The 26007-nt window shown below is 39.0% G+C and overlaps 1 protein-coding gene across 1 annotated transcript in view; it reads left to right on the top strand.

Annotated features, from left to right (window-relative positions):
* Nucleotides 1-26007, top strand: part of CACNA1C (calcium voltage-gated channel subunit alpha1 C) — a gene marked incomplete at both ends in the record, with an annotated part of 522454 nt that overhangs the window by 400860 nt on the left and 95587 nt on the right. The window contains 10 exons of the mRNA XM_083366796.1: nucleotides 337-363; nucleotides 3170-3330; nucleotides 5975-6200; nucleotides 10531-10738; nucleotides 11760-11880; nucleotides 15516-15630; nucleotides 17279-17399; nucleotides 17499-17568; nucleotides 19768-19900; nucleotides 21847-21976. Coding sequence (XP_083222922.1) covers nucleotides 337-363; nucleotides 3170-3330; nucleotides 5975-6200; nucleotides 10531-10738; nucleotides 11760-11880; nucleotides 15516-15630; nucleotides 17279-17399; nucleotides 17499-17568; nucleotides 19768-19900; nucleotides 21847-21976 — 1312 coding nt within the window. The remainder of the gene's footprint in view (nucleotides 1-336; nucleotides 364-3169; nucleotides 3331-5974; nucleotides 6201-10530; nucleotides 10739-11759; nucleotides 11881-15515; nucleotides 15631-17278; nucleotides 17400-17498; nucleotides 17569-19767; nucleotides 19901-21846; nucleotides 21977-26007) is intronic.

The following is a 26007-nucleotide window of genomic DNA, read 5'->3' on the forward strand; positions in this document are numbered from 1 at the left end:
CTTTGGGAAAGGGCGGTATATAAATTTAAATAAATAAATAAATAAATAAATAAATAAATAAATAAATAAATAAAATGATGTCACGTTCTAATGATGTGAAGGAAAACAATTTATGTGGTGATGTCATAACACATGTAATATCAATCTTCCCTCCCCAACTGACACCTTCTTAAACATGGCGTATAAGCAGAAACTAGTTACTCTAAAGTATTTAGGTGTTAGGCCAAATAGTAGCAATGCTAGTTTTTAATAGCTGTGTAGCTCATTCTTTTTTAATGATGTTGAAGTAAGAAATTACAACATGTATTTATAATAATTATTTGCTTTCCTTTCCAGGCACCGGATTTCTAAATCTAAGTTTAGGTAAGCATTTCATTTTTTCAAAAAATGTTCTCTCCACTTCTGGACAGATTCTTATTAATAGGAACTTATAGATCTTATTGTGAATAGTAATTGCTTATCATAAATATTCTGCTGACTAACATTTGTGATCAGTAAGGTTACTCAACCTTCCCATTTAATCAACAATTAATTATTCTTTACATTAATCTAATGAAGATAAAATCTAATAAAGTATTAAATTGTTGATTAGTAAACTCCATATGATCTTGTTAACAATAATGTAATTTAAATATCATGTAAATGCAAGAAGGAAAATGGTTATTAGAATACATGAAGAGGAATCAAGGACACAGCAATAAGAGCATTGTCAGTAACGAGTCAGAGTTACTCCAAATTTCTTCGTGAATAGTCAGACCTTGTTAAAATCTTCTGCATAGTCATAAAAAAAGCTGTACAGCTTATATATGAGTTAGAAAACATGTTATGAGCAACTCTTAAAAAGCCTGCCTTAGCAGTAGGAATTTTTTCATTCACAAAAACCAAATTTCCTAGAAACTTTAAAAAAAATCATAGTTCAAAAATCTTAAGTACAAAACAAGTGAAGCCCACATTTTCTCCTCTGAAACCCATATTTTTGTTTAACTTAAAATTTAAATTAGTCTTTTTTTAAGTGTAGAACAAAATAAGGGTTTTTTAAGAATATGTTATAATTTATTTAGGTGTCTATGTAAAAATTATTTAGTATTTTAAAACACTTAGATTTCTAATATTTGGGTATTTTTGAACCTGACAAATGATTATTTGTTCTTATAACTATTATTATTACCCAGTGAGGTAATAATCAGCAACTTTGGCTGATCTCAAAAAGCTAAGCCAGGGTTTATTAACCTTGATAACCTTTAAGATTTGTGGACTTCAAGTCCCAGAGTTCCCCAGCCATGACTGGCTGAAAAATTCTAGGAGTTGAAGCCCATATAATTTAAAGTTTTCAAGGCTGAAAAAAACTGAGCTAATAATATCAGACCTGAGAAATAGTTGGATAAGAAACCACCAGAATTTCCATATATAATTATAAAGACAGGTGAGAAACCTGGCAGACAGCAATTTAGGAATCATAAGCTGTAAGGTATTATCTTAGAAAAAACGGAAGACTGTCTGATAAGATGTTGCTGGAAGATTCACATACCATATTATTTTATTGATAGTTCAGCTAGAATGTTTTGATTGGGAGCAGTCCAGAGTTGTATAAAAGATGAGCAGCTATATAAACGTTTTAAATAAATAAATTGTTGCTTATTCTTATCACTGGGCAGAGACAGGGATAGAAGGGGGCAGAGATGAGTTGCATCCTTTAAATATGCATCATATAAAAAGCCTAGACTAAGCACCAGTTGCTTGGAAACTGGTTGCTAAGCAAGCTAAATTCTGAAGAATAGAAGATGTATAATTAGCTCTTTTTTAAGGGGGCGTTAGTAATTACTGTCTGAAGTCACTGTTACTCTCATGTGGGGCATATGTATTCCAGAAAAGCAAACTGTAACATCACATTGTTTTTGTAGCCCATCTCAGCATATGAGTAGTATTACTCTGGGTACAATAGAGAAGACGCTTGTGACCTTAGTATAGAATTCTTCAAAACAATGTTGATCCAGAGAATTGTTCAGTTATTGTTGTTGAGATATGAGCCACTGTAGACCTTGATCATGAAGTCCAATATGATTATAATTATATTCAGCAGGAACCGGAAAGGGTCAAGTCCTATAATCAAAAGATAAAGCCTGTGGTTATTCAATAATTAGGAAATTACTATTTTATGGTGGAAAAGCCCAAGGGGAACTCAACAACTGGAATGTAATCCAATAACCATTATGCTCATTTTAAGCATAAGAACTCATATTTATACAAACTAAACTACTGAATTCTAACTTAACCACACAGGTTAGTTGTGTTTTTGAATCAGCAGCTTTGTGTCTTTTGTGGTGTATGAGAAGAAATGAAAACCAGGAATCCGCCACTTCTTCCCATTTCTAACAGCAGTTTTTGTTGGAGCTACTCTGTGGAAATTTCAGCAGCAAAGTGGAACAAAATAGAACATATGCATACATTTTCATTTCCCACTAGTTGCTCCCAAGTGAATCTAGCCTGTCTTATTTCAAGAGGCAAATACACAAAAACAAAAGTTATAAAAGCTTTATTTAAACAACATTAAACGTATGGTCCTTCATTGTAAGCCGTTGAAAGAGAAAAGTTCTATGTAATAAAGCAAAAGAAAGGGATTTAATGGTAAAAACAATATTTTCCACAGTCTCTCAAACAGTATCTTATATACCCAAACTGTCCTGTCATCGCCTAAGGAAATGATCAACTTAAATCTTAAACTTACATGCTAAGAGGCCAAAGTCTCTGTGGCTAAAAACGGCAAATTTATGCTTAACAATCTTTACTAGGGTGAAAAGCCACTTTCTGAAAAATTCTTATTCATTAAATTAAATTAAAAATTTACCATTCAGTATGGCATATAAATTTAATAAATAAGTATAATATATATAAATATACATTCCAATGAATGATAGCATTGTGTAGGACAATTTGAAGACTCACCCAGCCATTTTACACTTCAGGAATACTAAAGTTAAAATAAAAGTCTGCAAGAAAAAAAAGGTGAGGATTGTTTAGCGATAACGTTACAAATGTGCCTTTTTCGCCTCTTCTTATAAACTCAGTAAAACAGACATGCTTGAGAAAAAGGAATCCTTGAGGCCACGAGACACCTCAGAATGTCCTGCAATCATGGTCAGATGTTCTGTTTTGTTTTCCTTTTTCCAAGCCGCTACTGGCGTAGATGGAATCGATTCTGTAGACGAAAATGCCGAGCTGCTGTCAAATCCAACGTGTTCTATTGGCTTGTGATCTTCCTGGTGTTTCTCAACACACTTGCCATTGCCTCTGAGCATTACAACCAACCTGATTGGCTCACTGAAGTCCAAGGTAAGAACAGGCAGAGAGTTAGCATTGTTCGAACATAAACTGAATGCAGAAAAGCTACATGACGTAAAACCATTTGATTGCTTAAGCCCCAGAAAGAATTAATTACAAAATGTCAACACTAATTCTCAGTGCATTGTGTGTGTGTGTGTGTGTGTGTGTGTGTGTGTGTATTTTGTACCATTCCAATCTTTCATGAAATGAACTTATTTATATCCTCTCAAAATATTTGGTATTCTATTGTTTTTTGTAATTATTTACTAGGCATCAAGAAGAAAATAAGATAATAAAAAAGCAATATTTTCTATTCCATATTCCAAGTTCTATGTGCATAAAATTGCTTCTTTAAGCAGTGCCACTTTATGATTTATTTGTATGAGAGTATAAAGTTACACAGGGACGCGGTGGCTCAGTGGGTTAGGACGCTGAGCTTGTCGATCAGAAGGTCGGCAGTTTGGCGGGTCGAATCCCGAGTGCCGCGTAACAGAGTGAGCGCCTGTTACTCGTCCCAGCTTCTGCCAACCTAGCAGTTCGAAAGCACGTAAAAATGCAAGTAGAAAAATAGGGACCACTGCGGTGGGAAGGTAACAGCGTTCCGTGCGCCTTTGGCGTCTAGTCATGCCGGCCACATGACCACGGAGATGTCCTCAGACAAATGCTGGCTCTTCGGCTATGAAACGGAGATGAGCACCGGCCCCTAGAGTTGGAAACGACTAGCACGCATGTGCGGGGGAACCTTTACCTTTACCTTTTATAAAGTTATGTATAAGGCTAAGACACCGTAATAATGAAAAGTCTTCTGGAAGTTAAATGCAATAGGATCAGCTGATTAATATTTGAGAATGAAGAAATCTTGTGGAACTTTCAAAACTTAATATGCTTGTTGGGACTTCCAAAATCCAGAACAGAGATGGCCAAATATTTGAACCCAGGAAATTATCTTCCATGGCATCATCGATTTATATTCCCAGCTGCTAAACTAGGAAGAATATATTCTGTTTTCTAACTCAAGATATTAACAGAGGTGTTTGAAATATAAGAAATTGATTTTGGAAAGATGTTTGTAATCAAATCAATATAATTTGGCGTAGCATGGCATGGCATGGCACTAGGATATTTAAGAAACCAGTATACCAAATAACTACATTATATCTGCTATATAAATCCTAAATATGAAAAATAGGCTCTGAAGTATGTTTTAGAGCATATAGTCTATTAATGTGCAGGTTAGATAGACCTCTTGGTCCTCCTTGCCTCATTTAGGTGGTATATAAATCCATGTACAGGTAATCTTTGATTACCAACCACAGCTGGGACCAGAACTTCCATCACAGTCATTAAGGGAGTCACATTTTATTTTACAACCTTTTTGACACAGTCATTAAGAGAATCATCACAGTCATTAGGCAAATCACACAATTGATAAGCATATCTAGCTTTTCCTATTGACTTTGCTTGTTGGAAACCCCTGGGAAGATCACAAATAAGTGTTCACATGACTCCGAGATGCTGCAACTATCATAAATACATGCTAGTTGCCAAATGCCCAAGTTTTAATCATGAGACCTTAGGGATCCTTCTATGGATGTAAGTGCAAAGATCAGTCGTAAATTATTTTTTCCCATGGGATTATAATTTCAAACAGTCATTAAATGAATGGTTGTAAGTCTAGGACAAGGGTCGGCAACCTTAAACACTCAAAGAGCCACTTGGACCCGTTTGTCAGCTTCTCAGAGAACAGCGTGAGGCCACTCTCTTTTTCACACACACACACACACACACACACACACACACAGAGAGAGAGAGAGAGAGAGAGAGAGAGAGAGAGAGAGAGAGAGAGAAGGAAAGCGCAAGTGCCTCTCTGTCTCTGTCTCTCTGCAAATGGCGGAGGACAACTGGGAGCTGCAGGAGAAGGCTGAAGGAGCCGCTACAGCTCCAGAGCCGTGGGTTGCCAACCCGTGGTATAGGAATACCTGTATGCACACAATCCAAATGCAGATATGTCTTGTCCTTACAGGGAAATGCAATCATTATTATTAAACCCAGCAAAATGTGTAATAATGTTGATTTTAAAGTATATTTACAGTTTATTTGGGTAGAGAGCTTTTAATGAATCCAGATTAAGATGTAATTTAGCTACTTCTATATTATAGAATAGGGACCACTACAGTGGGAATAGGGACCACTACAGTGGGAAGGTAACAGCGTTCCGTGCGCCTTTGGTGTCTAGTCACATGACCACGGAGATGTCCTTGGACAAGCGCTGGCTCTTCGGCTTTGAAACAGAGATGAGCACCGGCCCCTAGAGTCGGAAACGACTAGCACGCATGTGCGGGGGAACCTTTACCTTTACCTTATATTATAGAAATGAGATAAAAGCAGAGAACATGCCAAGTTGAGCATTAGTTTTGATACTAGATTTGCCTTCATATTTCAAATTCTTCCTTCAGTAAAGAATTGCAAAAATGTAAAATCACAAATAGAGCTTCCTCTAGATTGCTGAAGAAGCCGGTTCAAATCAGAAAATCTAATTTGGCATTTAACAGTTAAACTTAAGTTTCATAGGTTTGTTTTTAGCGTCTCTTGGTTGAGCTAGTCTTTCAGTGCCACTATAATGATCATTATTTGTTTATTTATTTTTTATGAGACACTGCGAATAAGGTATTGCTGGCTTTGTTCACGGCTGAGATGCTGCTGAAGATGTACAGCCTGGGTCTTCAAGCTTACTTTGTGTCCCTCTTCAACCGCTTTGATTGTTTCATCGTGTGTGGTGGAATTCTGGAAACCATCTTAGTGGAAACAAAAATCATGTCCCCACTTGGCATCTCCGTGCTGAGATGTGTACGTCTTTTGAGAATCTTTAAAATCACAAGGTATATGATTTTTTTAAATGTTAAGTGGGATTGACAGGGGGAGAATAAAAGTTCACCATTTTCTACTTGGAAATGTTATTCTAAACAAATAAGGTAAATTACAAATCTGTCACTCCTTTGCATAAATCATTCTTTCCTTAAGACTCATTTCTTGTTCTATGACTAGTGCTGTGGAAACAACACGTTTTAAATTATATATGTTCCTTTGTTATTTATTTTTTTCACTGTGTTGCAAGGTGCTGTGCAGGGCAACGGACAAGAAATAATACACTAAAATAAAATCACAATCAAATATAAATATGGCCTAAAACCGGAAAGAACTTCCTAAAACTAAGATTGTTTGAAAGGTAAAATAAAATAGACTTTGTCAGGCATTGACATGACAAAGCAAGAATTGAATCACTTGACAATGAAATGGGTAGCATATAAATTTAATAAATAAAAACAATCACTCGATGAGGTAAACCCTATTAGCCTTCCAAAAATCCTTTAAAACATGGTTTTTCCAGCAGCCTATTCTGTAGAAATAGGGGACGTATGAGTTAGTTACAGGCTGTTAATCAATTCTGCCATGGCCTTATTTGTATTTATTTTTAATTGTTTTATGATTATTTAGACTTAGTTTTGGCTATTTATTTTATTGTACACTGCCATGTTTGTGAGATATTAATTTTTATAATAATAATAATGGAGTCCTGTTTGGGAGGTCGAGCAACAAGATTTAAAAGGCTTGATTGTTTCAGCCCCTCAGTTGATCAGGCCCCATGCACAAGGCTTCTGAAACATACAGGTAGTCCTTGCTTAACAACGTCTTTGTTTACTTCCCATTTTAAGTTACAATGGCACAGAAAAATTAATTTTATGACCGGTCCTCATTTATGGCTGTCAAAATTTCCTCATATTCACATAATCAAAAATCGGACACTTTGCAATTGGTGAGCACTTACAAACATTGCAGCATCCCACAATCACATCATCACCATGTTTGTGCTTCCCAGCCAGCTTGCGACAAGCAGAGTCATTGGAGAAACTAGCAGTAAAAAAATCACAAGTCGTAACGCTAGTCCCAATATTGATTGTTAAGCAAGGACTACAAAATAATTCAGATACCTTGGTCCCAAGCTAGATAAGCCCTGAAAAATTGTATTGGGTCTGGAAATAGCCTGGAATCTAAAAAAGACAGTCAGGACATGGTAAAGCAAGATATTTCTTCTCAGCTAGATAAAGAGTTCTAAGACACACACAGCGTTTATTGTTCTAAACTAAAGCCTATTTCTCAAAAGACTTCTATCTTGTGTATTTTTAAAAGACTTTAGAAGAGAGTGTTAGCTATAATACCTACAGGAATCTGAACTCTTGGAGGTACTAAAGGGGTTAATCAAATATGTAGAAAATTTTAAATTTACCAGATTTGATACTACTGACTTTTCAACAACAAAAAAATCACCTTGCTCAGAACTTGAAACTGACTCTCCCCAGTTGTTTCTGTATGTCCCACAAGGTACAACAGGATGGGCACACTCCAGGTCTCCTGTTTTTAAAGGTGTGGCCTTGAAATATAGGCAGAAGTTCCACTATCAAGTGAACAATCAGAGGGTCTTGAACTTGGGCCAAGAAAATAATTTAGACAAGCAGCTCCCTACTTCATACGAAGATAAAATTAAGGAAGTAGAAGCACAGTCATACTTCCAAGGTTCTGTTACTATAGTTATTTTGGGCCTACATTGCACTGGTTTCTTAGTCTACATTACCATGATGGGCTGACATAAGACCAGAATCACCTCAAACAAACGAACTACCTAAATAGTCACACGATGATATTGTTAGAGCTATTGATTATCTATAGATGGTCTCAATTGCCCCACAGAATTCCTGAATTCAGATCATGCAGCTAAAAACAAAAACAAAAAAGAAAGAAAACTTGTGCTCTATCTCCTCTTTCTCCTTCCTTGCAAATGCTCATTCTCTCTCCTCCACATCCAGAGGCCTTTATTTTTATTTTATTTATTTATTTGTCCAATTTATATAGCCGCCCATCTTGCCAAACAAGCTATTCTGGGTGGCATAATTGAAACGAAGGATGTTATTCCTGATTATTTATTAACTGTGGGTATATTGCAGCCATATAACACTGGGTCTCTAGTGACACACAAAACAACTACATTAAAATAGAACATAAAATCATGATTCTAATAGAGCTAAATCCAGTAAATCACAGACTGTAAAAATAGAAAACCCATTGAGAATTACATGATCACAAATGGTTTTAGAGTGTGCAAATTTATTTATCATAATGTTCTGCATTTCTTCTTTATCATCATAATTGGTAAAATGGCTGATTGCAAAAGGCAGATACATAATTTCAGCGTAAGAGCTTTGGGCTTACAGAAAGCAAATAATACAATAACAGGGAAAGGGGCAGAAACCTCCTAATATTAGAGGTTTTATAAAGAGCTGAGTTATAATAGACTACGTCTTTTGATTTGGGTTTGATCAAATATGGAATTAGTTTTTGTTTTCATTATAATTCCCCCTCTGACTACGTGGAATTATTTATGTGGCCAAATCTGGTTTCTATCATTAGCAATGTTATATATGTTTTGCATTATAGTGTTGGCAGCACAGAGGGTGTATATGGGGGCATACTACAATTTTTATGTTCCACTTTACCTCATTGCATTCTCTGTGAAAGTGTATGCTTTGCTAATCTCTCAAAGTAAAATCTGTAGTGAGGCCTCTTTCATCTGTGAGCTGATCACTGAGGGCTGACCTGGTGTATATCAACAAGATTTGATTGGGCTTGGAGGGGAGTGTTCCTCTCTTGGAGATGTGCCCACCTGGGTTTCAGGTGTGGCATCAATCAAGAACCCAGGTCAGGGGTGGGGTGTGGCCATGTCACCTAAACTTCTCTGCTGTCATCCAGAGCATTGGTCCACAGGCCCTGTTAGTTTCATCTCTAGGAGTCAGTTTGGATAGTTGGATTTATATCAGCTTCCCTACGGCATGTTAACATCTCTTCCTGGTCTCCTTGATTGTCTGGCCAGGTTAGCAATGAAGTTCCCAACTCATGATATTGGGAGACATTTTAGGAACAGTGACTGAGAAAATGGTTGTGCAGCAACTCCAGAGAACTCTGGGTGTGGCTAATTATCAGGACCGCTTCCAATCATGTTTCAAAAATTGACATAGGCTTGAAACAGCATTGATTGTATTAGTAGATGACCTTTGACAGGAGTGGAATGGGGGTAGTGTATCCATGCTTGGTCCCCCTAGATTTTTCACCAGCTTTTGTAACGGAAAGAATAATGTTGAGGAACAGGAGGAAAAGCTGCAACCAGGGCAAGGGTCTGATAAAACTGAATCTAGGCCAGAACTGTAACCTGAGTAAGCCTCTCAGACAAGACCCCCACCAAATTGTCATGAAGGGAAGAAGCACACTAAGGCTTCAGATTCGGTTACTATGTAACAATGATATGGGTGACATATAAATTAAATAAATAATTTTATAATAAAAGTATTAGAATGCATGACTTTGGTTTCCTACGGAAGTTGATCTATCTTGAAGGGCTGAGGGTTGTCAACACTGTTGATCATGAAATCCTTCTGGACTCATTCACGGGTTGGGAATGGGTGGCCCTATTTCACATTGGTTCTATTCCTTCCTTTGGGAATAGTTCCCGGTAGTGTTGATGGGTGGAGGAGGAGTCTTATCTATTTGCCCCCACTTTATGGGATGATGCAAGGTTCAACACACTCCCCGCTCCTATTTAACCTATATATGAAGCTGCTGGGTGAGGTCATTCATAGGATCTCCACACTTGACCACCCAATATATATGAAGCTGCTGGGTGAGGTCATTCAACAGCATAGGATCTCCACGCTTGACCACCCAAAATATATGAAGCTGCTGGGTGAGGTCATTCAACAGCATAGGATCTCCACGCTTGACCACCCAAGTGACATGGGATTCTGTCTTGATGACTGGAGTTTGTGGAGACATAATAGCTTTAGGATCTAGGTTCCCCCTGATTCTACAGATTCACTATCACTTGTTCTGGATGAGATTACTTCCCTGGAAGTTCCTACAAATTATTGCATACTGATGTGTGCCCTAAGTGTTCAAGGTGCAGAAAAGTCTGTGTTTTATTTCCGTGGTCATAAAAATACTAGTTTTCTACTGTGTATTTCATTTGGGGGGGGGGAATATAGACTAAGATTTCTTGGTTCATTCTTTGGAAAAGACAATGTTCGTGGGAGTCAGGCAGCTTTCCCCAAAGAAATACCTAACGCAGACAAGAAACACCTGCTTTTCTTTTGTTTGGCTCCCCAGGTACTGGAATTCCTTGAGTAATTTGGTGGCTTCCTTGCTCAACTCAGTGCGCTCCATTGCCTCCCTGCTGCTGCTCCTCTTCCTCTTCATCATCATCTTCTCCCTCCTAGGAATGCAGCTCTTTGGGGGCAAGTTTAACTTTGATGAGATGCAGACCAGGAGAAGCACCTTTGACAACTTTCCACAGTCTTTGCTCACTGTGTTTCAGGTACAGTTTTCTTTCAGTCTATTTAAAAAATAATAATGCACTCTTGAGAAGCAATGTAACAGGATTCTTATGTCTATGCCAGGGGTAGGCAACCTCGGCTCTTTTATGACTCGTAGACTTCAACTCCCAGAGTTCCTGAACCAGCCATGCTGACTCAGGAATTCTGGGAGTTGAAGTCCACGAGTCATAAAAGAGCCGAGGTTGCCTACCCCTGGTCTATGCCAACCTATATTAAACTAAATGCTTTCAAAAATATAATTAACATTCATTAATTGCCAGGACATTTTTTAAAAAATCTTGCAACATTTCCTAAAACAGACAGAAATAGAGCAAGGTGAATAGTTATCTGAATAGGAAATATCGAATGTATGAGTGCAAGATTAGGGAGATCTAGGCTGGCAGCAGTTATTTATAAGAAAGATCTAGAGATTACAATGGATCGGTATAAACACAATGGTATGAGACAGCAAAAAACAGAAACAAAAAGTCAAGGCTTTCGGGGTGCTGAAATAACAGAAGCATTGTATCGACACTATAAATCATGTGAGGTATGAGTCCCAATGCACTCTTCACTGACTAAAATGAAAGGAAAGGAGATCCATGCTGAATATTAGACATAATTTCCTAACTGTAAGAGATGCTAAACAATAATCTGTCTAGAATTGTGCTATATCTCCCTTGTTTGAGATTTTACAGTGGAAGTTGGATGACTATAATCAGTAGGGCAGAAGGATGGACTGTATAAAGTCCATCAGGTCCATATAGACTAAGATTCTACTCTGCAGCCTGAGATGGTGAATATGTAACCCTACCCACATGTGCAAAGTATCTTTCCATTTGTATCTTGAAATTCAAATGGAGATCTGAGTCAGTACCTTGGATGTTTACTGATCAGGCAGGTTTCTTCAAGATAGAACAGGATGGTGTTATTTCTTGTTACAGGCTTTTTTTGCAGGTGTTCTGCATGCTGTCTAACTATGTATTTCCCCCCCCCCCCCATTGGTGGGAATGTGTCATTTAGATCCTGACTGGGGAGGACTGGAATTCAGTGATGTATGATGGAATCATGGCTTATGGCGGCCCCTCTTTTCCAGGAATGTTGGTCTGTATTTACTTCATCATCCTCTTCATCTGTGGAAACTGTATCCTTGAGTGTTTCTCTGTTGCAAATAGTTTGAATATAGCTTGAATTAACTATAGGGCAGCATCAGCAACTGATTTGGTTAAGCACCAGTTGGGACTCATACGTATGTGATAAAGTGGTCTTTACTTACTGAGACTACATCCTGCCACTCTTCTTCCTGTCTGCCATCTCCTGCTAGCCCAACTATTGCTCCTTCTGGATCAGGGAATTTAAAACATCAGTGCTTAGCAAGCAGAAAGAAAAAGAGCCACTATCTGTTGGATTTCAACTTGAACCCATCTCAGAGAAGAGAGGGTTGGTTTGCTGGTTTGTTCTTCTTCAAGTGGGAAAATGGATAAAAAATCACAAGGAGAACAGATGTTCATTGGATAAATTTCAGACCTGTACATTTGTTGGGCATAGATTTTCAAGGGTCACAGCCCACCATCAAATCCATAGGGTCATAAGAAGGAACTTCATATTGAATCAGACAATTGGTCTATCCGAGTTTACTCTTTCTCCAGGATTTCAGGCAAGGGAATATTCATTCTTTCTTTAGATAATAGGAGCTAGAACAGGGACCTTTTATTAATCTTGTTCTGAGTCAGGTTTATTGCATTTAATCATTCTAGCTCATATTCCTATTAATATGAAATTTTTAAAAATATGCACAATAATCCATATTTTAATGGCTTTTAAATGTGCTTTGGGATATACTTCCTCAGTATATTGATCTCTATTCACACATATATACTTTTTAAAATACATGATCTTAAAATAAGCATTTCGCATGTGTATGAATTTGACCTGATCACCCGATAGCTCCTTCCTACTAAAATGGAGCTATGGTTCCATTTTTCCCATATGCTATGATTAAGTCAGTGCCAGACCAGATGAAGCTAACTTTGTTATCAAGGCTATGAAGTTAATTGATTAATTTACTTTTAACAACGCACTTTGCTTCAATTTCCTGCTCAAGATCTTGAAACTCCCAGATCCTATTTCCATTCCTAGCAAAACTGCTTCCACTATTAACAGCTGCCTATCCCTTCATCAAAGAGAGGTTTTATGCTTTTAATAATGGAAAGGCAGACAATTCTGCATTACAGGATCCAATGAAACACAGGTAGTTCAAAACAGGACTAGGCATATCTTAATTCTACTCACGGTATTATGTAAGGACCACATTTTGAGTACATTTTTAAATAATGCATTTCAAAACTATAAAAATACCAGAAGCCAATGGTAATTTTATTGATTTCAAAAAGGGTCTATTCATCGAGAATCACTATGGAATATTGTAAAGTCCTATTGTATTCCTCAATCTTTTATCAATATCTTTAAGAACCTGTATTATAACTCTAGCTGCTGTCTACGAATGGAATCTGGCAACACAGACTTCTTTAATATTGATACAGGAGTAAAACAGGGATATATACTATCGCCATTCTTGTTTCTCCTCTCCATGGACTTTGGTATGCATAGTTTTGGCATCCCATGGACAATACCTCATTTAACAGATTTAGATTTTGCGGATGAGATTGCATTGCTTGGTGAAAAAAGGGGTGCTTGCAAGAAATGACCATCAGTTTAGATCAGGCATATCAAACTCGCGACGTCACGTGACGTCGCACAATGTATCACGACTTTTTTCCCATTGCCAGCAATGGGGAGGGCGCAGTTTCGTCATGATGCATCCGGCCCGCGGGCCAGCAGTTTGACATGCCTGGTTTAGATAATGAGGCCAAAAAGATTGTCTTACATATAAATTTTGAGAAGACCACGTTTATGCAAATCAGAAGTCCTCAGGGTAATATGCCTATAACAGTCTGTGGTCAGGCTATAGAACAAGTCCAACAGTTTACTTATCTTGGTAACAACATGTCTATTGATGGAGGTACAGATAAAGACATTAACTATCAAATTGGAATGGCAGTAAGCCATGTTTCAAAGCTCTACAGCAGCCATAAGTATTACCACAAAGACAAAACTCTTAAAGAGTGTTGTCATAGCAACTGCAGTATATGCTTGTGAAACATGGAAGTGTACAACCAAAATGATTAAACAGTTAAATGTTTTGCAACAACGCAGCTTGAGAAAAAATACTCCGTGTTTCATATCTTGGGTTAACCAGACCATTCCATCTTTAACGATGGGGGGTGAGGTGTTACCCCCCGTTGATAGGGCTCGCAACTTGGGCGTCCTCCTTGACTCCCGGCTCAATTTTGAAGACCATATAGGAGCCGTGACCAGGGGGGCTTTTGCCCAGGTTCACCTGGTGCGCCAGTTGTGACCTACCTGGACCGAGATGCCCTACGCACAGTCACTCATGCGCTCACGACCTCCCGTTTAGACTACTGCAACGCTCTCTACATGGGGCTGCCCTTGAGGACCACTCGGAGGCTTCAGCTGGTGCAGAATGCAGCCGCACGAGTTGTGATGGGGGTTTCCCGATACTCCCATGTAACACCTCTACTCCGCGAGCTGCATTGGCTTCCGGTTGCCCTCCGGGTGAGATTCAAGGTGCTGGTAATGACCTATAAAGCCCTAAATGGCTTGGGTCCGGGATATCTGAGGGAACACCTGCTGCCAGCATCAAGTTCCCTTCGTCCAGTGTGCTCCCACAGGGAGGGCCTTCTCAGGGTGCCGCCGGTAAAAGATTGCCGTCGGGTAACACCCAGGGGGAGGGCCTTCTCAGTGGGTGCGCCTGCCCTCTGGAACCAGCTGCCTGTGGAGCTGAGGACTGCCCCCGACCTCCATTCATTCCGCCGGGACCTGAAGAACTGGCTCTTTGAGCTCTCTGGCCTAGGCTGAGAATTTTAATTTTAATTTTAATTGGGGGCTTTTACTTTTTCAGGGACTGTTGTAATTTTTTTAATCGTTTTTAACTTTTGTATTTCTTGTTTTAATTACCCTGTAAACCGCCCTGAGTCCTTCGGGAAAGGGCGGTATACAAATCTAAATAAATAAATAAATAAATAAAATATCGTGACCACAACACTCATGAGAAGGTACTACAAAGATCAGATTTAGAACACCTATTGAGAACTGTCAATGAATGTTGAATGTGGCTTGTTGACCATATATTACTTATGCCTAAAGACTGGCATTCCAAAATTGCAGTATGTTGGATGTCTCCTGGAGGGAAGAGGAAACAAGGCCAGACTTGGAAAAGTTGGCACCAAACACTAAAGAAAGATTTTAAGATAATATCTCTTGAAATGAATCAGAAGATGCTGCAAATGATTGAAACTGCTAGAGGTCACTTGCTACCCAATGTGTTCTGTTATGTATGTATGTAAAACTATAGAGAAGGCATATTCCTAGTACTGATTGTCTGAAGTTAGCCAAATGCCATCTCTTTTTTCAGTTGTGTAATCTTCATGTGTGGTAATTTGGATTTAAGGATGCTAACTTTTACTTAAACGTTTATTCTTGATGAACATTTTTTTATGCATTGGGAAACATTGCTGTGTCTGCTATTCTTGGTGAAGTATGTGAAATAATTTATGCTTTCACCCTTAAAATTATTAATATGAATTTAGATGTTTATCTTTATGTTGCATATCACATGTGGGACATTTTAAATACCATTTCACGGGATTGAGCTGCATAGATATTCACCGATATTTTCTTTAAATAATACGCAAATAGATATCTTGCTGAATGTCTTCTTGGCCATTGCTGTTGACAATCTTGCTGATGCTGAAAGCCTGACATCTGCTCAAAAGGAGGAGGAGGAGGAAAAAGAAAGGAAAAAACTAGCAAGGTAAATTTTCGTCTATTTTGGCATTAAAAATATTAGCCTTTTTTTTTTTTTTTTGCTTGAGAGTAAAAACATGTCCGGAAGAAGAGCTTCTTATGCTTTGTTAGGTACAATATTTCTACCTAAGGTTTTTTGTACTTGTGTCAGAAGCACCGAAGCGCTTCCTGACTGAAAAGATTAGCCGGTGACATCACTGTTGCCTGGGGGACGCCCCTATGGGGGCTCCTTTCATGTCCCCAGCAGGAGCTGGAGCAAAGGACAAGAGCTCACTCTTCCCCAAGCAGAACTCGAGTCACAAACACAGTCTTGCTAACCTCCAACCCAGAGCCCTAACCATGAGAGCCACCATGCTCCTTCTAGCTAAAGTTATACAGTAAAAGATATTGTGGAGAAAACGAAGCATCTTTCACCAACAGGATTCAGTTTATTCCAGGAAGCCAGCCATGCAAATTGCAAAATACCTGCTTAACCACTTCATCTTTCAATGTCAATACATGGGAGCTCTTTTGACTTGAACAATAAAGATCAGAAAAGGTGGAATATCTACATAGCCTGGGTGCCTGTTGAAATTTTAAGAAGCTTTTGCACAGCCTGAAGCAAGGTTGGCAGCTTGGAAACTAAAATATTTGTTTTTTAAAAAAATGGAGGAAAAAAGTTATTTTCACTGCAGGCTGAAGATCCTGTAGAAATAATTTGGGAAAAGGATAGCTCCCAAACAAAGTACAACTGATAGGACAGTGATGGGGAACTATGACATGCATATAAAGGTGACATGCCACAATATTTTGGGTGAAACGCTAGGGCTCACCCACACATGAGAACTATTCTCCAAAGCACATTCATCCTTGTGTGATTTTTAGAGGTTGTGGAGGCTATGTGAGAATGGAGGGTGCTCTTGCATGGCCTCTGGAAGTTATACAAGAGATCCCTACTCCTGCACAGCCTCTAGAGTCTCTAAAAAATCATACAAGAATGAGGCATCTTTTCGTGAGATTTTCGGAGACTGTAAAGGAACATTCTCCAATTGGTTCAAAGCAACAGCAGCTTTGGGTAGACTGCAGAGGCCTCTCAAGAGAAAGAGAAACCAGCCTGAAAGTAAGCGGTCCATGGCAGATCCTGGGGAGTGCTGGGCCACAGGTGAAATTGCTCCATTCCCTAAAATTCACAGAGTGGCCTTTTGAATGGCAGTGGTGGCATTAGGACTGAAGTCCAGGTCGTAGCCCAGGCCTCAACTTCAGGGCCAGCCTTAGCACTTCCGCTGAGTGCCACTGTTCAGTATGGCTTAGATTTGGTGGGGGGGAGAGAGAATTTTCCATCTTTTCTTTGGGGTGAGTGAGTGAGTGAGTGAGTGACATACTAGCAGAATCAAGTTAGGCATTTTCCAAATTTTGGATATTTTGGTTCACCATCATTTAATTAGGACCACTGGTTGGAAAGCAGATGATGAACTTTCCTTCAATTAACTTGCTAGATTATTTCAGGATGCAAGGTTTTTTGAAAGTCTGGTAGGCACATGAGTGTTTCTGAGAGGAGCAATTGTTTATGAAGGTAAGGAAATATTCTTGGGCTTGTCTGTTGGGCTATCAGCTACTCAAGGAAGTCAGTATTGGCAATTCATTAGCTGATTTTTTTGTGTCTATTAAATTGGTAGGACTGCCAGTCCTGAGAAGAGACAGGAGCCTGAGAAGCCAGCTGTGGAGGGAGAGACAAAGGAGGAAAAAATTGAGCTGAAATCAATTACAGCTGATGGAGAATCTCCACCTTCTAATAAGGTTTGCTGCTTCCCAAAATCCACCTTGCTTTGAGATGACTGTTTTTATGAATTAACGAATATGCACAACTAAAGAATGGCTGTTTTCTCTTTTGCCCAGAGCAACACAGATGAATATCAGCCAAATGAAAATGAAGAAAAAAATCCCTATCCTGCTGCAGAGACACCAGGTAATTCATTGTCTTGTCCATTTTCTGGAATGACCAGACACATCCTCAGGGAAGGATAAAATAAAATAGGTAACACAAAATGGCAACCAAAAATATGTGACTGAATTTCAGTCATTTTTCCCCATGCATTGCTATGCAGGTGTAACATCTAACTAATGGCTTGCCCTGTCAGTGTCGGTGTGAGTGACCTTGGTGGTTTCTTGATTAGGCTATTGTTTACTATTAGCTTGTTTGTCTACGTTCCTTGAGTTGATTGCCTTTACTGTTTTTACAACAATTCAAGGCAATGAACATATCTAACACACCTTCTTCCTCCTGTTTTCCCCACAACAAAAACTCTATGAGGTGGGTTGAGCTAAGGCGGGACTTGAACTCACAGTCTCCCATTTTCTTACCTTAACCACTAGACCAAACTGGTAACCAGTGCAACTCTTGCAGCAAAGGTGTAACGTGCTGTACAGAAACACAAGTAACTGCTTGCTCTGCTGCATTTTGGTCATGTAACTGCAAGATGCTACAATCTTTGCAAATGTAAACCTGTTGACAAGGGCCTGAATTGCAATCACTTGACTGCAAGGGTGGTGTGACAGTTGTACCTTCAAGGACGAGTCATAAATCTTTGTTTTTTGAGCCACCATAACTTCAAACCATCGTTAAATGAACCATAGTAAGTCAAGGACTACCTGTATGGATTTCAGAAGCAGATATAGGTGATTACTCATACAGATTTGAAAATAGGAGTAAGAATATAGAGACATATCACTGCATCCAACAAATCCATGATACATGTATATATTTTAAAGATTCTAATTTACAACTACTTAGCCTTTTTCTAGAGGTCTAATTCCTTGTACTTCTTCAACCACTTCCCAAGTTGAGGTATATTTCTTGCTTAAGCCAGGATGGAACTAGAGAGAGATATTGTCTCTCTTCTTGCTCCTGATTGATTGCCCAGTTCCCTGGCTTTGCCATTCTGTGCACTAGATTGGCAGATTTAATTTTTAATGATTAATTATTTGTATCTGAACTTCTGGAATATGTTCTCCCCATTCACTATACACAGTGTTAAAAAGTTCCCTTGTTTGTTGAAGTTTGACATTTAAAAAAATGAGTCTGCGTATCAGAAATGCTTGATTTTGAGTTAAATATTTCAACTAATGGTTGATTTTATGTAATGTTTACAGTCTACTGTGCCAGGTACATTAGCTGCTATGAGAAATAATTGAGTTGATTAACTGAATTTTAGAAATAAATAAGTGTGCAAGTTGCATTTAATTCTGGATGTGGGCGTGTATTTGCATTATTTGGAACCATATGAATAGTTATGAGACTGTACAGTAAGTCCAATAGTCTGGTAAGATTTACTTAGCCTTGCATTGTTTGGAAAGTCGAGCACAGATCCTCATCCATTTGAATAAGAGCTCTCCATTGGTCCCTGTCACTATTTTCTTGGTCTGACCTGCCAAGAAATTAATTTCCACATACAAAGAATTCCCAAGGCTTTAGATAGAGTTTGATTTTTGAATCACTCTCCTTTTCTGCTAGGAGTTACACAGTTGCTCAGGATCAAGTATACATAGATAAACTACATACTCCCTCAGACTCCAATCTTAAACACAGAAGTTAGGATCTGTCATTCTATCAAGGTTGAAACATAGCCTCCTCTGACCTCTCCAATTATAAGGGAAAGACCCTTCATAATTTTGGCAAGAGAATTTCAAATCAGCCCAAGATGGAGAACAAATCATTCTTCCCTGACTGTCTTCAACTTCCAGTATTCCTAGCCAACATGTCCCAAGCATACTTTTCAAAAGGCAACTGGACTTTCTTGGTTTTTCCCTTGAAAACATTTCACTTTTCATCTTTTTTCAGTTCTGAGAACTGAAGAAGCTTCTTGGGTGGCAAGTGAAACATTTTCAAGGAAAAAAAATCAAGAAAGTCCAGTTGCCTTTTGAAAAACACCTTAGGGATAACCATGACCTGAATGATAGAGACTCCATGGACATCTAGCCAAGATGGTTCACGCTGGCCAGAATGCTGGAGTGGTACTTGTGTTATACAAGTAGATATGTTATTAGCGAGCCCCAGTTTGGGATAGGTTGGAGTACTTTTTACTTTTAAGAGTAAATGTGTTTATGTGGTAAATCCATAGGCTATTTATGATGAATAATTCTAAAAATGAAGATCTTTACCTTTTAGGAGAGGAGGATGAAGAAGAACCGGAGATGCCTGTTGGGCCTCGTCCTCGCCCTATGTCTGAACTGCACCTTAAGGAGAAAGCAGTGCCAATGCCAGAAGCCAGTGCTTTTTTCGTTTTCAGTCCCAGCAACAAGTATGTTGTTTCTTGTATGACCTTCTGCCACCATGAAAACAGTCTCGATATGCTTTTAAGAAAGTGTGGGAAGTTGCATGTTTTGTAGTCTGTCTAGTTGAATGCAGGTCTGATCAGTGGATAATTCGATGGCATAGGAAAAATGTATACTCTTGTCACTCATCTTCAAGAACGTTATAAGAGGCTGTTGTGAGTCCTCGCCTGCCAGCAGATCCGGCAGCCAAGTCAGATGAGTCAGATGGGTTGCCTGGGGTCACATCGGAGTCTGTGGAAGGCTCTGAGGAACACGAAGACTCCGAGCTAGATGTGACACCGGACCCATCTACTCACGCGCAGGCAGAGAGACAGCTGGGTTGGGGGCCTGAACTGAGCGAAGATGAGGAGCAGCTTGGCCTGCTCCAGATGCACGGATGCGCAGGGAGGAAAGGCGTGCAGGACAGTGGAGGGCGGTGGGGCGGCTCTTCAGGAAAAGTAAAAGACTTTAAGAAGCCACGCCCTGGCTGGACTATAAAGAAGAGAGGCATGTGAGGGGCTGGTTGCCGAAGGCAACAGTTCATGCTACAGCTTTGTGCTTTGGTCGTTGGATTTCTTGCCTCAGGATTCTTGGATACTTAACCATGTTTGTTGGATTTCTGTGTCTTTGAGTGATTTAAAGGAGCATTCCAGTTGAGAACTCAAAGACTGAGTCTTGGTTCGTTTCAATAGCTAAAGCACTGATTGGGGTTTTCTGATTGGGGTTTTCTTCCATAAAAGCTGTGTCAAAATAAAAGGGGATTATCTTACCAAGTCCTGCCTTGTTCCATGCAAAGGGGTTTTTCCTCACGAGTAAGCAGTTGAGCAGTATTTGCGGAGGCTGGGACAGAACAGAGACAAATACATTCTAGATGAAAAATGGAAAAGACAAATAATCTTTATCTTAAGATAGAATTGCTCTGTGAAAAGAAAAAAAAAGCTGCTCTTATCTAGCCCAAGAGCCAGCTTGCTGCCATGAAAGCCCTACTGGCCTCAATGACATAAAGGGAAGGGCAGCCTTCTGTCCAAGCCATAAAAATCTTCCTTGTATCTTGAGCAGAATGGTTTGATATACATATGAGAAGAGTATAAATAAGAGATGGGGGGAATTAGAAGCAAAATTCAGATGTTTTTGCAATTATCATTCTACATTCATTCACAACAAAATCTTAAGGCTATTATCACAGTCGACTTCCTTTACCTAGGGAATTACAAAACTCCTCACTCTATTGAAAAAACAGTACAGTATTCTCTCTCTCTCCCCCCCTCCCCCATAACAGTTTTATCTTCTTTTTAAAAATAACTGTATTGATTTATTCGAAGCATTTTACTTGGATCTTCAGTTAGACACCCATATGACTTAGGTGAGTTCAGTAACAAAGTCCCTCTGCTCAGATTTACAATGCCAAAATATGTTTAAAACCATGGATATATCATAAGTCACAATCATTATTTCATCTTTTATTCCCTGCAGAAGGTTGAAAGTCATAAGTAGAAATCCGTTTGTGATTTATTTGTCCTGATACTTTCAGTCAAGTGGCAAATCCGTGACTGGGCTGTTTCACTTCAGATTGCTGATGCTCATATGGTCAAATGTTCTGTTTCTGTTGGCCTCTGACATACAAATAAGCTTAAGAAATTGAGGGGTTGAAATAAAACATTGATCTGCCGGCCTGGCCTGATGGGGGATGGGTTGGGTTTTTATTGTCATTTTAATATATGTATTTACTGTTTTTAGTTGGGCATATGTTTAATTTTCTTTTAACTTTTGTATTTTTGTATTTTTTATATATCTGCCCTGTTCACCGCCCTGAGTCCTTCGGGAGAAGGGCGGTATATAAATAAAATTATTAAATTAAATTAAATTAAATCTCTATAATATCTGATGAATAAGGCTAAGTCTCTCCTCTCTCTCTCTCTCTTTTTCTTTTCAGATTTCGGGTCCACTGCCATCGCATCGTTAATAATAACATTTTCACCAACCTGATCCTCTTTTTCATCTTGCTCAGCAGCATCTCTTTGGCAGCTGAGGACCCAGTTCGGCATTACTCAGTTAGAAATCAAGTATGCCTTCCATCTTTTCACTTCTCTGCAGATTATTCAGAATGAGGTTCAGAAGCCAGACGACTAAGGCTTACCAAGTTCTAAATTAGTGCCTAAAGGGAAAGAGCTACCAGTCAGTGCAAGTAGTCCTCGACTAGCAACAGTTCATTTAGTAACCATTTGAAGTTACAACAGCACTGAAAAAAGTGACGTATGACCATTTTTCACACTTACAACCATTGCAGCATCCCCATGGTCATGTGATGAAAATTCAGATGATTGGCTGCTGATTTATATTTGTGAGCTTCTGACAGGCAAAGTTAAGGGGGAAACCTTAACAACTGTGTTACTTAACAACTGCAATAATTCACTTAACAACTGTGGCAAGAAAGGTCGTAAACTGGGACAAAATTCACAAATGTCTTGCTTAGTAACAGAAATTTTGGGGTCAATTGCGGTTCTAAGTCGAGGACTACCTTATAACACACACACACATAATTTTGTGTAAATTAATCTAGAATTCATATTAAATTAAGCAGTTGTTATATTTTTATTTGCTTCTGGAACTAAGAATGGTACTTCAGGAAAGTTTATGTGGTCAAATATATATAAATAAACAAATGAGAGCAAATAAAGTGGGCTTTCTGGGGAATTAACCTCAAAAAGACTCCTAAGGATCCATTACCCTTCCAATAAAACTATATTTGCAGTGGATCCCTAGAAAAAAGAATGGTCATTACATCTGTCACTTAAACATACCTACCAGGGGTAACTCTCACTGAAATCAATGAGATTAACTTCAAGTAGATTTACATATGATTACATTGCAAACTATTTTTCAGTCCTTCCGAAGGAAGCTTTTTTGTACTGAAACAGATCACCAGTGTTTTTACCTCAAAATTTCACTCTGTAAATTGTTAAGCAGATGTTTTTACAATTAGATTTTGAAATGCCAAGGATTGAACTGGGGCATCCTGTATGTTAATATTATCCTGCATTCAGATCTGATTTAATATAGATGTGCTTGAACAGATGTTATCTAAATCATGTTTCTGAATCTTACTAATTTTAAGATACGTGGACTTCAGTTCCCTGGCTGAAAATTTTGGGAGTTGAAACCCACAAATCTTAGTTGCCACATTTGGGAAATACTGGTCTAAACCATTCTCTGCAGCAGTGGATCCCAAAAACATGTTTTGTTTTGTTTTTAAAGGAAGCTAAAACATTCTAGAGCCACAGCAGATAGCAACAGGTTTGACTGATCTCAAAATCTATGAAAGGTCAGACTAAGGTCATACTTGGATGGGAGATAATAATAGTCAAAAACATGCAGCAGAAGAAGACAAGGGCAAGCCACTACAAAGTACAGTAGTCTAGCTCCCTTCAAGAGAGTTGTTACTTTTACTATATTTTTGGTATGAAGAATTGTAAATGAGCAGTATATTCGCTTCTGCTATATCTGGCAGTTTCAGAAGTATTTATACCAGAATCTTTGTTTCAGAGTTTGATCTGTGTTGAAAATGAAAGAAGAAATATATGTGGAAATATTTTCAAAAGTATCATTTAGATAACAAGAAATCATCACTATTTCCAACCTCCTCCCTGGTCTTTATAATGTTCCTCTTTCAGAAACACACTTAATTTAACACATCATCCAGAAAAGGGCAAATTTCACCCAGTCTGTTTAGAGTAAGGAAAATCCAGGGAAATTAGCTACTGATGATTCTCTTTGTAAAAGTATATTCACTGTAACAAGACATCTGTGTCAAGTGTGTCTAAATGCGTTGTCGAAAGCAAAACTATGCTTCATTATCAAGGTATTTTGAATCACATGACAAAAATATAATTTAATGGGATAATCTCAATATTTATATAGCAGAAATTACAGGCATAATCATACATAAAATAACTTGATAATTGGGAGCATTTAAGCCTGCAATTCTATTATCATTTACTTCAGAACAAACATAATTGAACTCAGTGAGACTGAATTTACAGAAGAAACAAGTATAAAAACAAGGGGCAAGATTTTAAGCATAATTTGCAATTTACTTCAGTGAAGAGATATTCCCTTAAAGTTGTGTTTCTTCAGGCTGGTGGGGGGGGAATGCTGGGACTTAAGTCCACACATCTTAAAGATGCTGAGGTTCAGAAACACTGCTCTAAAAGATCTTGAAATTTAAAAGTTGCACATGATATTTTTCTATTTATCTTGTCAATTGAATCAAGTTTGTAAATTAAAAAACCCACCAATATTTTTATGCTATGTAAAGGCCTCTAGAAATAGGAGGCAGCTGATCTCTACATTAAAATTAATAGGAAGCTTGAAAGGTCTATGCATGCATCAATAGTCATTCAGAGCTGAAAAGAGAAAAATCTCTGCTCCGTATTAGCATAGGAAGACTAAAGATGCAGAATTTGGCTCTAGTCCAAATTCTCTTAATTTCCCAAGATAAAATGCTTTCTTTATTCCTATTTTTACCTACTGCCAGAATACTAAATTACACTGTTTCTGCAAGGTGATATCAACAGGTAAAAATGTACGTGGTGGTTCATATACATACATGTACAAATTAATTTGTTCATATATTTTATTTATTTTATTTTAATTCTATTTATATCCCGCCCTTCTCTGAAGACTCAGGGCGGCTTACAAGCTTAGCAGTAGCCTTCATTCTATGTATATGCCTGCTTATTAGGGCCTTCACACACACCCCAAGCGGCATTATTACAAAGTCAGCTTAATTGCCCCCAACAATCTGGGTCCTCATTACTGTGTTTCCCTGAAAATAAGACCTATCCTAAAAATAAGACCTAGCTTGATTTTTCCGCATGCGCCTATTATAAGCACTACCCTCAAAATAAGCCCTAGTTTTGGAGCGAGACACACCTGCTTACCTTAGGATCGCTGCAGCCAGGCCTCCCATGCCCTGACATCTGTCGCGACACTGCTTGAATTCCTCTGTGGCTGCATGCCACATGGCGCATCACACAGATGCCGCTTGCAGCAGGAGGCCACATGGCTCATCGAGCTGATCACTCCGGTGCCACTGCTTGTGGCAGGAGGCCACGTGTCTCATCACGCCAGTGCCACCTCTCGCGGCAAGAGGCCGCATGGCACATCACGAATGAACCTTTATTGTCAAAGTACAATCATGTATACATTGAGATTGGCTGAGCCTCCCTTCGTGCCCCACCACCACAACTCACAGTGACAACAAACCCACCATCTTGTTACACCATGTGAGCTAATTGCACAACACACCGGCCTCGCAAGTCAATCATACATAAAATTATAAAATTATTTCCCGTTCAAGAACCTGACAGTCCATGGATAAAAGCTGTTCTTCAGCCTGTTGCTACGCCTGGCTATACTCCTGTATCTTCTACCCGATGGTAGGAGAGTAAAGAGATACCGACCAGGGCGTGAGTCGTCCCTGAGAATTTTCCTCACTCTTCCAAGGCAGTGAGCCCTGGCGATGTCATCCAGTGGTGTCAGGGGACAGCCCACAATGTTTTGTGCTGTGCTCATCACCTTCTGTAATACTTTCCGCGGCTGTCAGGCCAGCATACTAAGCCACAATACATCACACCGGTTCCACCACTCACGCACACACCACCCAGCCTCCTGCCGCAAGTGGCAGCACCAGTATGTTGAGCCATGCGGCCTCATGCTATGAGTGGCAACACCGGCGCAATCAGTGCGATGAGCCACATGGTGTCCTAATGTGAGCAGTAGCACTGGCATGAAGCGCCACATGGCATGCGGCCGCAAGCGGCTGCAGAACAACACAGACAGCAGCTGCAGCAGTCCTGAGGTAAGTGGGTGTGGGACAGATGGGGCAGCTCCACCCCTCACACTCCCGCCTTAGCTTGATTTTCACGAGTGCGCCTCGCCCCAAAACTAAGGCTTATTTTTGGGGTAGTGCTTATATTAGGAGCATGTGTAAAAATCAAGCTAGGTCTTATTTTCGGGATAGGTCTTATTTTGGGGAAAACACAATACATGAAGTAGATTCCATAGCAGAATTTGGATAATATTTCTTTACTAT

The sequence above is a fragment of the Vipera ursinii genome (genome assembly GCF_947247035.1).
Source record: "Vipera ursinii genome assembly, chromosome: 6".
In the NCBI taxonomy this organism is placed as follows: Eukaryota; Metazoa; Chordata; class Lepidosauria; order Squamata; family Viperidae; genus Vipera; species Vipera ursinii.